Raw genomic sequence first — 13,554 nt, forward strand, 5'->3', positions numbered from 1 at the left:
TGATCATACTTGAGATGTTTCTACAACTTGATTGGAGTCCACCTGTGGTAAATTCAATTGATTGGACATGATTTGGAAAGACATACCTGTCTATATAAGGTCCCACAGTTGACAGTGCATGTCAGAGCAAAAACCAAGCCATGAGGTCGAAGGAATTGTCCGTAGAGCTTCGAGACTGCATTGTATCGAGCACAGATCTGGGGAAAGCAACCAAAACAATTCTGCAGCATTGAAGGTACCCAAGAACACAGTGGCCTCCATCATTCTTAAATTAAAGAAGTTTGGAACCACCAAGACTCTTCCTAGAGCTGGCCGCCCGGCCAAACTGAGCAATCGAGGGAGAGGGGCCGTGGTCAGGGAGAGACCAAGAACCCGATGGTCAGTCTGACAGAGCTCCAGAGTTTCTCTGTGGAGAACATTCCAAAAGGACAAACATATCTACAGCACTCCACCAATCAGGCCTTTATGGTAGAGTGGCAAGACTGAAGCCACTCCTCAGTTAAAGGCACATGACAGCACACTTGTAGTTTGCCAAAACACACAAAACAAACAAGATTCTCTGGTCTGATGAAACCAAGATTGAACTCTTTGGCCTGAATGCCAAGAGTTACGTCTGGAGGAAACCTGGAACCATCCCTACGGTGAAGATTGGTGGTGGCAGCATCATGTTGTGGGGATGTTTTTCAGTGGCTGGGAGATTAGTCAAAAGATGAACGGGCAGTACAGAGAGATCCTTGATGAAAACCTGCTCCAGAGCGTTCAGGACCTTAGACTGGGACAAAGGTTCACCTTCCAACAGGACACCCTAAGCACACAGCCAAGACAACGCGGGAGTGGCTTCTGAACAAGTCTCTGAATGTCCTTGAGTGGCCCAGCCAGAGCCCGTTCTTGAACCCAATCTAGCATCTCTGGAGAGACCTGACAATAGCTGTGCAGCAACGCTCCCCATCCAACCTGACAGAGCTTGAGAGGATCTGCAGAGAAGAATGGGAGAAACTCCCCAAATATGGGTGTGCCAAGCATGTAGCTTCATACCCAATGAGACTTGAGGCTGTAATCGCTGTCAAAGGTGCTTCAACAAAGTACTGAGTAAAGGGTCTGAATACTTATGTAAATGTGATATTTCAGTTTTTATTTATTTATTTTTGCAAAAAAAAAACTGTTTTTGCTTCGTCGTTATGGGGTATTGTGTGTAGATTGATGAGGGAAAAAACAACTTAATCAATTTTAGAATAAGACTGTAACATAACAAAATGTGTCAAAAGTGAAGGGGTCTGAATACTTTCCGAAGTATTTTGACTGCCATGTAGGTACAGTATTAACATATCCTTGAATTTGGAAGGGGGAACCATAACATTTGTGGGGCATTTTGGTTTCTATATGAGGAAGAATCACGCACGCACGCACGCACACACGCACACACAAACACACCACCCCATCAGGTCCTAATTGGGGCCACCAGTGTTTGTGGACTGTGGACTTGGACATGGGACAGTGTTGGCTAGGGGGCCCGAGTTCAGATCCACTCTCATCTACTCTGACACCTCACCACCAGGCCTCCTATTGCAGCTGCTCCTCATCTGATTGAGCCATTTAACAAAACACTACCTATTACCACCATGGAGGTCCTGAATGGGCCCAGGGGGAAGAACTGAGACAAACAGAACCACCAAGACACACACATGCAGAGGAATGCACGCAAACACACACAAACATGCAGACACACAGACGCGCACACACACACTCATTAAGACTGCATAACAAACCATACACACACACTCATTAGTTTGCATCACCCCTCCCTAATAGCCTCCAATGACAAAACTGTTGCTACACTCTTCAATCAGACTATGCCCTTGCTGTGCTGTACACAAGCCCATCGGATTCCGTAGAAGGCGTTCATTGTGGAGGAGCTGAAAGAGGGTGGTAAGACTGACAGCTGTAGCGAATTGGGCTAAATCGGGCCGGTCTACTCTGTCACACTGAAGTGCTGTAAGCCTCACGGAAGATAAAGACAGAGGGGCCATGAGATCCACACAGTGAGGACCAGGGTGCCATTTTACCCCATTCTGCCACCCCTGGGGCAAGAGGCCTTACCTGCTTACGCTGATTAGTATCGAGGGGGCGAGGGGCGAGTTTAACTGTTCCCAAAGTGCTTTGAGGGGCCGAGGGGTGAGTTACACAGTTTGGCCTACTCAGATGGAGTGTCCTCGGAGAGACAGTGAAGGGAGAAAGGCCCGGGTGGGTTTTCTACCCTCCACTAGATTAGTAGGGTACAAAAGAGACTGACAGCTTTGCTTGTTGTTCTCCCTCTCCCCCTCCTGAGCAGATTTACATGTCTTTAGTAAGGGGCAAATTAGAAGGCCATTGAAAGGCCATACAGCGATCGTATGCTTATATCACATAGAGTGTGTATTGAGTGGGTGTTGTTGTCTGGAACTGATTCATGTTTATAGAAAGCAACAAGCGACAGGTCTGAGAACTGTGCTCAATATTTTCTTGTGGAGAAAACCTGCGAATTTGGACGTTTGGCATTTTGTACTGAGAAAGACAATGCAGATTCTGGTGAAAAGCTATAAAAAAAGTATCAAACCCATGAATCAAAAGACCAAGGGTTATGTTTCCGAAAATATAGTCTCGTGGTCGTCAATCCCCACCATTGTGAATGAAATGTATCATAGCTTGCAGCCCAGCCCAGCCCACTCTAGTCCTGTCCCAGTCCTGACCAGCTCACCTCTCCATACTGGTTCATCATACGGATGACTTGGTCTGTGAAGTTGAAGACATTCCTCCAATCAAAGTTGGGCATGTCGTAGTCCCTGTCTTCTATTGGCCCGTTGTACAGGAAGTTGAGGATGTGTTTTGAGGAGAACTCTGTGTCCTGTAGACTCCTGTCAATGTAGTCCCTCACCGTGGGATTCCGTATGGTATCCTGTGGGGGAGTGGGAGAGAATCACCATGCTTTAATGAAGACAGCTTCTCCATCTTAGCAGGGGAGCTCAACCATTTCCAGGCCCAGGGACAAGTACTTGTCTGTGGTGACCTAAACTCCAGAACTGGACAAGAACCTGACACCTTCAGCACACGGGGGGAAAGCACCTACTGTACCTTCATACCCCTTGACTTGTTCCACATTTTGTTGTGTTATAGCCTGAATTCAAAATGTATTTAATACAATATATAATCTCCCCCATCTACACACAATACCCCATAATGACAAAGTGAAAGCATGTTTTTTTTTTCAACAGAAATATCTCATTCACATAAGTATTCATACCCCTGAGTCAATACATGTTACAATCATCTTTGGCAGTGATTACAGCTGTGCGTCTTTCTGGTTAAGTCTCTAAGAGCATTCCACACCTAGATTGTACAATATTATTATTTAAAAGTTCTTCAAGCTCTGTCAAGCTGGTTGTTGATCATTGCTAGATAGCCATTTTCAAGTCTTTCCTTAGATTTTCAAGCCGATTTAAGTCAAAACTGTAACTAGGCCACCCAGCAACATTCAATGTCGTCTTGGTAAGTAACTCCAGTCTGATTTGGCCTTTTGTTTTAGATTATTATTCTGCTGAAAGGTGAATTAATCTCCCAGTGTCTGGTGGAAAGCAGACTGAAACAGTTTTTTGCACGTGCTTAGCTCTATTCTGCTACTTTTATCATAAAAAAAAAACTCCATAATCCTTACTGATGAAAAGCATACCCATAACATGATGCAGCCACCACCATGCTTGAAAATATGAAAATGTGGTACTCAGGGATTTGATGTTTTGGATTTACCCCAAACATAAGGCTTTGTATTTTGTACAGGCTTCCTTCTTTTCACTTTGTCATTTAGGTTAGTATTGTAAAGTAACTACAATCCATCCTCAGTGTTCTCCTGTCACAGCCATTAAACTCTGTAACTGTTTTAAAGTCACCATTGACCTCATGGTGAAATCCCTGTGCAGTTTGCACCTCTCTGACAGCTGGGTTAAGGACGCCTCTATATTTGTATCGACTGTGTGTATTAATACACCATCTAAAGTGTAATGAATAACTTCACCATGCTTTTTTGTACCCATCTACTTTACCAATAGGTGCCTTTCTTTGCGAGGCATTGGATAACCTACCTGGTCTTTGTGGTTGAATCTGTGTTTGAAATTCACTGTTCGACTGAGGGACCTTACACATAATTCCACTTCGAAATGATGGGGTATTGTGTGTAGGCCGGTGAAATAAAATCTCACTTTAATCCATTTTAAATTCAGGCTTTAACACATCAAAATGTAGAAAAAGTCAAGGGGTATGAATACTTTCTGAAGGCACTGTCCCTAAAGGTGTGTCCCCATAGACACAACTACCACAAAACAACCAACAAAAACGGGTCACAACTCTTGCAGCTCTGTCGCACGCTGGGTCTGTACATAGTCAAATTGTAGGCTTCGAGGGGACTCCTACGGTAGGTACACCTACAGCTCATTCCTTGGCAGTAGTACTGTAGACTACTGTTCAGAGTCTCTCAGAACATCCACTATCAGCCAATTAACACCCCTATCAGACCCCAGCAAAATCCCAATCTACTTGAACAGAGCAATACTCAACCATGAGGCATCGGAGCTGAACAAACTGCATGCTATTAAGAAACGCTATAGCTGGAAGAAGGGTAGTGTAGAAACCTACCAAAAAAATATTGGTCAACAACACATTCAATCCATCCTAGACAACTTCCTGGACAAAATGTTTCCCTGTAATAGTGACGGTGTAAACCTAGCAGTAGGAAGCCTGAATATAATATTTGACCTATCAGCTAACATATCAAATTCTAGCAGAAAACCTGGTTTGATGAAGAATGTAAAAACTTAAGAAAGAAATTGAGAAACCTATCCAACCAAAAAAAGAGTCAGAAAACCTGACTCTACAGAAATACACTAAGAAAAAAAGAAGAAACAGCATGTCAAAAACAGCTCAATGTATTTGAAGAATCCATTGAATCAAATCCCATCTGGGAAAATTGGAACACACTAAACAAACAACACGAAGAGCTATCCATACAAAATGGAGATGTATGGATGACACTTCTCTAACCTTTTTTCGGCCAAATATAACAAAGATCCATGAGCAAAAACATATACATGATAATTTACAAATCTTAGAATCAACTATTAAAGACTACCAGAACCCACTGGACTCTACAATGACATTGGATGAGCTACAGGACAAAATGCAAACCCCCCAAACCAAGAAGGCCTGTGGTGTTGATGGTATACTAAACGAAATGATAAAATATACAGACCACAAACTCTTGAACATTATCATCAGCTCTGGCCATCTTCCCAGTGGTATAAAGTACATAAGTAAAAATACTTTAAAGTACCACTTAAGTAGTACTAGTGGACAAACTACCCAATTGTCATACTTGAGAAAAAGTATAGATAACTTCATAGAAAATCACTCAAGTAAAAGTTAGTCACCCAGTAAAATTATACTTAAGTAAAAGTCTAAAAGTATTTGGTTTTAAATATACTTAAGTATCAATAGTAAATGTAATTGCTAAAATAAGTAAATGTACAAGTATAAATCATTTCAAATTCCTTACAATAAGCAAACCAGACGGCACCATTTTTTTTATTTTATTTTTTTATGGATAGCCAGGGGTACACTCCAACACTGACATCATTTACAAACAAAGCATGTGTTTAGTGAGTCTGCCAGATCAGAGGCAGTAAGGATGACCAAGGATGTTATCTTGATAAGTGTGTGAATTAGACAATTTTCCTGTCCTGCTAAGTATTTAAAATGTACATTCTTTAGGAATGTAGTGAAATAAAAGTAAAAGTTGTAAAAAAATATAAATAGCAAAGTAAAGTACAGATACCCCAAAAAAAACTACTTAAGTAATACTTTCAAGTATTTTTACTTAAGTACTTTACACCACTGATCTTCCCCAAAATTTGGAACCAAGGTCTGATCACTCCAGTCCACAAAAGTGTAGACAAATTTAATGCCAATAATTACCGTGGAATCTGCGTCAACAGTAACCTCTGAAAAATCCTCTGCAGTATCATCAACAGCAGACTCCAACATTTCCCCAGTGAAACAATGTCATGAGAAAATGTCATAATGGCTTCTTATCAAAATATTGTACAACAGACCACATATACACCCCCTGCACACCTTAATTAATGTGGAAAAGGTCAAGGGGTCTGAATACTTTCAGAGGGCACTATATCAATGAATTGGCGAGGCCACTAGAACAGTCTGCAGTACCCGGCCTCACCCTACTAGACTGAAGTCAAATGTCTACTGTTTGCAGATGATCCATTTACATTGACCCCCCATTTGTTTTGTACACTGCTGCTACTCGCTGTTTATTATTTATGCATAGTCACTTCACCCCAACCTACGTGTACAAATTACCTCAACTAACCTGCAACCTAGCACACTGACTCTGTTCCGGTATCCCCTGTATATAGCCTCTTTATTGTTATTTACTGTTGTCATGATGTTGGCCTGGGGGGTAGGTTTATGACAGTCATAAATACCTCTTCCCCCCTTTTTCCTCTCTCTACCCTACAGATGTTACATTTGCAAAACCATTGGCTAACATAGAGATTCTGGGAACATCAGAAGGTGGGGGAAAATGAACTATATTCTGGTAATCCGACCAACTGAACATATGCGGTGGTACTTAATGAATATGATGTCTGTTCGGTTGTCATCTGAGACATTCTCATCCATGATAAGATGACAAACTCTACAGTGGAAAGTCTACACATCAGTTATCGGATTCACATGGAATTGTTGTTCAATTTAAATGTTTGAATATGAAATTATTCGTGATGGGATGAAATGTGATTTTAGCTTCTAAAATGTGAGATTTGGGTTTTCATAAGATAGGGCTCTGCTCAATCAGTGGCCCGCCCCTGTGAAGGGACATGGGCTATACAACTTTTCAAACACGCCCTCCTCTCCCTTCCTATAGTAGCCCTTGACGACAATAAAACCTGCTGTTCCGAGGACGTGAGGACGACGGTCCGATGTCAGAATGGTTCAGATAATAACTACAGAACGAAGCCAACATCAGCGTGAGCTTTGGTTGCGAATGGTATGAACTTTGAACTCTTATTTACTACGGAAGTGATACCTCCTAGCCGTTGAGTTAGCAACAGCCGCTGCAAACGAGGGTTAGGAAGGAACAGACAGAGTATCCCATCTATCACACAACAACGTTACTATAACGTATCCAATTGTCAACCAGAGACATTCTTCAAAGAACTCGGTTGGGCAACACCGCCTTCCATCTACCACCAACCTACCGAAGCACAGCTCAGAGTAAATATTTATTGCATTTTCCTTTTCCAAAGGGCTGTAATTTAGAATGCATAAGATACTATATTTAAGATAGCACAGCTTCTTCCTTTGTTACGCAGTCTTCCCGCTCTTTCACTCAAACCCAGCCCCTTTTCTTTTGTGTAACAAGCTGTCATATCTGTTCCGCCCGCTAGGGACGTTTTCCTTTATGACGTAATTTGTAATCAAGTTATGATTTAATTATGTGTATGTGTAATTCTGTGTGATTAGTTAGGTATTTAGTAAATAAATAATTAAACCCAATTTTATATTGCTGGTTCAACTTGTTAGCCAGGGTTCGTGCAGATAACCAAGAATTTACAACTTTCAGATGAGACTGAATTAAGATGACGATTAATATTGACTGCTATTGATGTAAAATATTACTAGGTCTTTAAGAGTTTATTCGGAAGATAACAGCTCTATAAATATTAGTTTGTGGTGCCCGACTCTATAGTTAATAACATTTACATGATTAGCTCAATCAGGTAATATTAATTACGGAGAAATTATTTTATTGAATAGGATGTCATATCACTTAATCCGGCATAGCCAAAGACACGACACTGCGTTACTTCTTATAATTTTTTACTTTAGTTTATTTGGTAAATATTTTCTTAACTCTTCTTGAACTGCACTGTTGGTTAAGTAAGCATTTCACGGTAAGGTCTACACTTGTTGTATTCGGCACATGTGACAAATAAAGTTTGATTCGAGTTTTGATTTGATCTGCTGTTTCTGTCCCCAATCAGGGAGGGCCGACAGCAGCACCGAGATCTTCTGCACAGATTCTGTCAGACTTGGGGGGTGGGAAATAATGGTGTTCCAAAAAACAGGACAACAAACACAAATTCTATCTAGACACCGTTTGCTCTAGAGCACACAAATAATTATACCTACTTTGGCCTAAACATCAACACCACAGGTAACTTCCACAAGGCTGTGAACGATCTACGAGACAAGGCAAGAAGGGCTTTCTATGCCATGAAAAGGAACATAAAACTCAATATCCCGATATTTTTATATCAATCAGTTATAGAACCCATGGTTGTGTGGTCTGGGGTCCACTCATCAACCAAAAATGTACACATAGCGACAGATACCCAGTTTAGACTGCATGCAGAATTCTGCAAAAAATACATTCCATGTACAACGGAAAACCCCAAACAATGCATAAAGAGCAGAATTAGGACTACACCTGCTAATTATAAAAATCCAGAAAAGAGCTGTTAAATTCTACAACCAGAAATCTGGCCCTAAACAGAGAATACATCGTAACATAATACCTGACCACTATGACAGACCCAAAATTGCTATTGAAAGAGCCGCCATAGTCAGCCCACTGCCCACAAAATGAGGTGGAAACTGAGCTGCACTTCCTCCTGCCAACGGTAAGACCTTATTAGACACACATATTTTACACAGATCACACAGACCCACAAAGAATTTGCAAACAAATTAAACATTGATAAACTCCCATATCTATTAGGCATAATACAGTGCAATCCCAGAATAATTATTTGAGTGCAATGTTTGTTGTTGATGTTACATTGTTTTTTGTTCGTTAACATTGTTTAATTCACTTGTTTTGGCAATGTAAGACTATGTTTCCCATGAGAGAGAGAGAGTGTGTGAGAGAGAGAGAGAGAGAGAGAGAGAGAGAGAGAGAGAGAGAGAGAGAGAGAGAGAGAGAGAGGGGGGGGGGGGAGAGAGAGAGAGAGAGAGAAAGAAAAAAAGAGAAAGAGAGAGAGAAAGAGAGAGAGACAGAGAGACAGAGAAGATAGGGGAGATAAGAGCTATTGAGTGGAACATGAAGTTACACAGGAATGCCAGCTCTCTCTGCCTTGGGACAGCATGAGACTAGAACCCTCATGAGAAAGGTATGGGGGAGGAAATGATTTAGGACTAAACAGACATATATCATAGTTTATACAGGGCTAATTTGTAAAGATATACAACTTAGTTTGCCACAGCTGACATTATTTAAACATCATATAGAGGCCGAACTCTGACAAAACCATAGCAGGAGTGGAGGGACGTTAAAGTTATGTCATTTCACACCAAAATTGGGTCAATGGATTATTTTGAGATAATGATAGTTAGTTTGAATTGACCATGTTGGTGTTTATAGAGTGTGTTTATAGAGTGTATGGGACTGTAGACTCAGTTAGTTTGAATGTACCATGTTGGTGTTTATAGAGTGTATGGGATTGTAGCCTTCCTTACCCTGATCATGTTCATCTGAACGCTGTCCTGGAAGAAGGCCCAGACCTGAGGGCCCACCTCCTCCCAGGCCCGACCCATGGTCCTCAGCCTCTCCAGCTCCTCAAATGTGGTGTTGGCCTAGAGGACACACACACACACACACACACACACACACACACACACACATCAGCACACACATATATCAGCACACACACATACTCACGTACGCTCAGGCAGCATGCATATATGCACGTATGAACACCCACACAGACACACATAGACACACACACTCACACACACTAAACATGCACAAGAATACACACACACTATTTCTAGTTGAATACCAATCAAACATTATATTGCCTGTGAAAATAACCAAAGATATCGATTATGATTTAGCATACTCTACAATGTGTATAGCCTGTCCTACAGCGTTCTGTGGTACACACATACCAAGGGAGGCTGACTGTTGCATTTACATGAATGCGTGTGATAAAAGCATGGAAAAGGGTGGAAAAGCAACACCCAATTAAACACCTTCCTCTTGTGTCTCAGATCTCTGCTGACAAAGGGACAATGAGGGACAATGAGGTTGGTGACAATTGGCCGAATGCATTCAGCTTGGCTACCGATTCACCCTGTTCCCACAGGATCCCACAAAGAGAAGCCTCAAGGATCAAACACCAAATTGAGACTGGATGCAGAATTCTGCAAAAATATCCTCAGTGTACCACGTAAAACACCAAATAAGGCATGCAGAGCAGAATTAGGTCGATACCCGGTAATGATCAAAATCCAGAAAAGAGCCGTTAAATTCTACAACCACCTAAAAGGGGCAGCTTAGTGGTTAGAGCGTTGGGCCAGTAACCAAAAGGTTGCTAGATTGAATCCCCAAGCTGACAAGGTACAAGTCTGTCGTTCTGCCCCTGAACAAGGCAGTTAACCCACTGTTCCTAGGCTGTCATTGTAAATAAAAATGTGTTTTTAACTGACTTGCCTAGTTAAATAAAGGATGAATACAATTTTAAAAAGGAAGCAATTCCCAAACCTTCCATAACAAAGCCATCACCTACAGAGAGATGAACCTTGGGCTCTGTTCACAAACACAAATAGACCCCACAGAGCCCCAGGACAGCAACACAATTAGACCCAACCAAATCATGAGAAAATAAAAAGAGAATTACTTGACACATTAGAAATAATTAACAAAAAAAACTGAGCAAACTTAAATGCTACTTGGCCCTAAACAGAGAGTACACAGTGGCAGAATACTATGTACAGACTCAGTGAGCATAGCCTTGCTATTGAGAAAGGCCGCTGTAGGCAGACCTGGCTCTCAAGGGAAGACAGGCTATGTGCCCACTGCCCACAACATGAGGTGGAAACTGAGCTGCACTTCCTAACCTCTTGCCAAAAGCATGACCATATTAATGACACATATTTCCCTCAGATTACACAGATCCACAAAGAATTTGAAAACAAACCCAATTTTGATAAACTCCCATATCTATTGGGTGTTATACAACGGGTGGGTCAAATCCTGAATGCTGATTCAAAAGATCATTCCAGCCGGTGTCTATTCCACAAGTTACCACCAGCTAAATCTATGACGTTAAAATGCCTATTTACTCTGTTCCATCTGACTGGGCAATCCACTGTCTCATCAGCCCAGGTAGGGAAGTTATAAACTTGATCTCCACTATAATAAGTGTGAGGGAAAAAAAACAACCTGTCCCTCATTTTAAGGTCAACCTATTCTTTTTAAAATATTTTTTTTAATGAGACATGCAGGTGAGCTGGTTCTACTCTTTTTGGCCATTGTCTGGTGTTTTGTGGTGGAAAACTGAGCGGGCCGAGCATAAAACGCCAACCTTGTTACCCATAGAGGGTCAGGTTAGAAATGTTTTTTTTGTTGTTGTGAAGCTTGCACTCAATTCCCCTCCCTGTTGCACACAAGACACTTCCATTGCCCCTGTCACAAGGGGCTGCATGGCTGGTTTAGTCGTCAAACCTGTTACAGTCAACACTGTTATTTTTTGGGGCACATAACAGGCACTTACGACAGAATGTTCAAATGAGGCGAAATAAAAGGTTTTGTTTTTTCCCCCCCACCAAGTTACACTACTCAAAAGGGGTCAGTTCAAGGAGGGGGTCATCAGGTCTGGAGGAGGAAGGGATGGAGAAATGAGGGAGAGTGTAGGCCATGTTTTGGTATGTGCAGCAGACTGATGGCTTAACCCGTAGTTCCCTTCCATGCAATTAACATCCAGATCTGAGGGAAATGGAAGACAAAGAGGGCACTAAAGGTCGGGGGAGAGGAAGCTGGTGTGTGTGTGTGTGTGTGTGTCTGTGTGTCAATGTATGTGTGCGTGCGTGTGAGTGTGACCCTCACAGTGTCAGGTTCTGCTTACATAACAAGAGGAGGAGAATACAAGGCAACGGAGTGTGTCACGGTTACTATGTGTAGTAGACGATACAGATGTGTGCTCCTATTGTAATACACCCAGCCGTGACTCCTAGGCCCTACAGGCTTCTTACAGACATGTCTATACAGCAACACTCTACGGAGCGCCAAGCCCTGATTCCCAAATTCCTAAATACTGCCGTGTGTTCAGAACGAAGACGACTGTTTAACAAGTTGTTCATGTTTCTAACACTTCTGTCTCCTGATTAACTCACCTGGTTTCCCAAGTCTAAAATGAAGAATTGACTAAATCCAGCAGACTCCGCTATAATATAGTGTGAATCATCCCTAGTCTACCTAATACATTCGCTGTATGTAGCTCCCTTACGTTTCTGATGATCTTTCTGACGGCTGGGGAGTCGGGTGCGTAGAGGATCTTCCCCATCATCATGGGCTTGACAGAGCTCCACATGATCCTGGTGATGGGATTGGACTCTAGCTCCTTCATCAGATCATTACAGAACGGAGCTGGGGAATAAGACAGTACAGAACTTTTGTAGAAACGTAGAGAGGATTGAGAGAACCTATAACCCTGTGATAGGGTTAAACTCCAACTCCTGCATCAGATCAGAACAGACTTTTGGGATAAGACAGGAGAGAACGGTAAAGACTCTCAGGTCAAGCAATACTCTTTTTGTTTTATCTCAAGAGACAAGTAAAGCAGACTAGATAAAACGACCTGTCCCATAATACCACTGGATTTCGACTGAATTTATACTGAAAATGCAATGCCTTTCCTGCTCCCAATCAGCTGCTATATTTGGCGTAGTCGGCAGAGGAGAGGGGCTGAATGCTGACCCAGTGACCCACTGGCGGTGTGACTGTAGGTGTACTGTCCCTGCCTCTATCTGTCTCTTCATTAAAATGAAACTGGCTACTATATTAGTGGCTCATTACTGTATTAGTACTCACTGGCGGTATGGTCGTAGGTGTACTGTCCCTGTCCTCCCCGGGTGCTATCGTTGATCCCCATGAAGGCCTTGTAGTTGTTGTCCTCATACCAGTTGAAGGAAGCCACCCGAGAGAAGCCCCCCTCCATGTAGCCACACACCAGGCTGGACACAGCCCCCATCAGCTGTCTGAAAGATGGGGGAGAGCCCACCTGGGACTGGAGCAGGGGGGACATCACCTCCAATAGGGCTTTGGAGCTGTTCCTCTCTGACAACTGGGGGGTGAGGTTGGGGAGGGTATTGTTATTTAGAAACTGTATGTAAATTATGACTCTGAATCATGTATGACAGGGTTATATAATGTGACCAAATAGAAGGATATGTACAGCCATATTAGGTTCTTTAGGTCATCTGTCAACAAAGTTTTCCCTCTAAATGAATCACAACAAACTAAAGAGATTCCAAAGGGAAGAGGGGTGGGTTGTAGGGGGGAGAAGGGATTGTCCAGTGTAGGTCCCTGAGGGCCCATTAGAACCAGGGGAGGTGTTGAGAGTGTGTACTACAGTGCTCCTGACAACCACTCTTAACAAACAGCCACAGTAATGGGACAGCACCACATAGTTTACATAGAAACCACAGTAATGGGACAGCACCACAGTGTTT

At 42.3% G+C, this 13,554-nt stretch overlaps 1 protein-coding gene across 2 annotated transcripts in view; it reads right to left on the reverse strand.

Annotated features, from left to right (window-relative positions):
- abca4a (ATP binding cassette subfamily A member 4a) overlaps positions 1-13,554 on the reverse strand; it is a 53,818-nt gene that overhangs the window by 26,643 nt on the left and 13,621 nt on the right. For both annotated transcript variants that reach the window (XM_021620505.3, XM_021620504.3), the window contains exons 9-12: positions 12,914-13,166; positions 12,330-12,469; positions 9,559-9,675; positions 2,735-2,932 (exon numbers count right to left, since the gene is read on the reverse strand). In XM_021620505.3, the coding sequence (XP_021476180.3) occupies positions 2,735-2,932; positions 9,559-9,675; positions 12,330-12,469; positions 12,914-13,166 (708 nt within the window). The remainder of the gene's footprint in view (positions 1-2,734; positions 2,933-9,558; positions 9,676-12,329; positions 12,470-12,913; positions 13,167-13,554) is intronic.

This window comes from Oncorhynchus mykiss, chromosome 11 (genome assembly GCF_057628025.1).
Source record: "Oncorhynchus mykiss isolate SJ-2025 chromosome 11, ASM5762802v1, whole genome shotgun sequence".
Classification (NCBI taxonomy): Eukaryota; Metazoa; Chordata; class Actinopteri; order Salmoniformes; family Salmonidae; genus Oncorhynchus; species Oncorhynchus mykiss.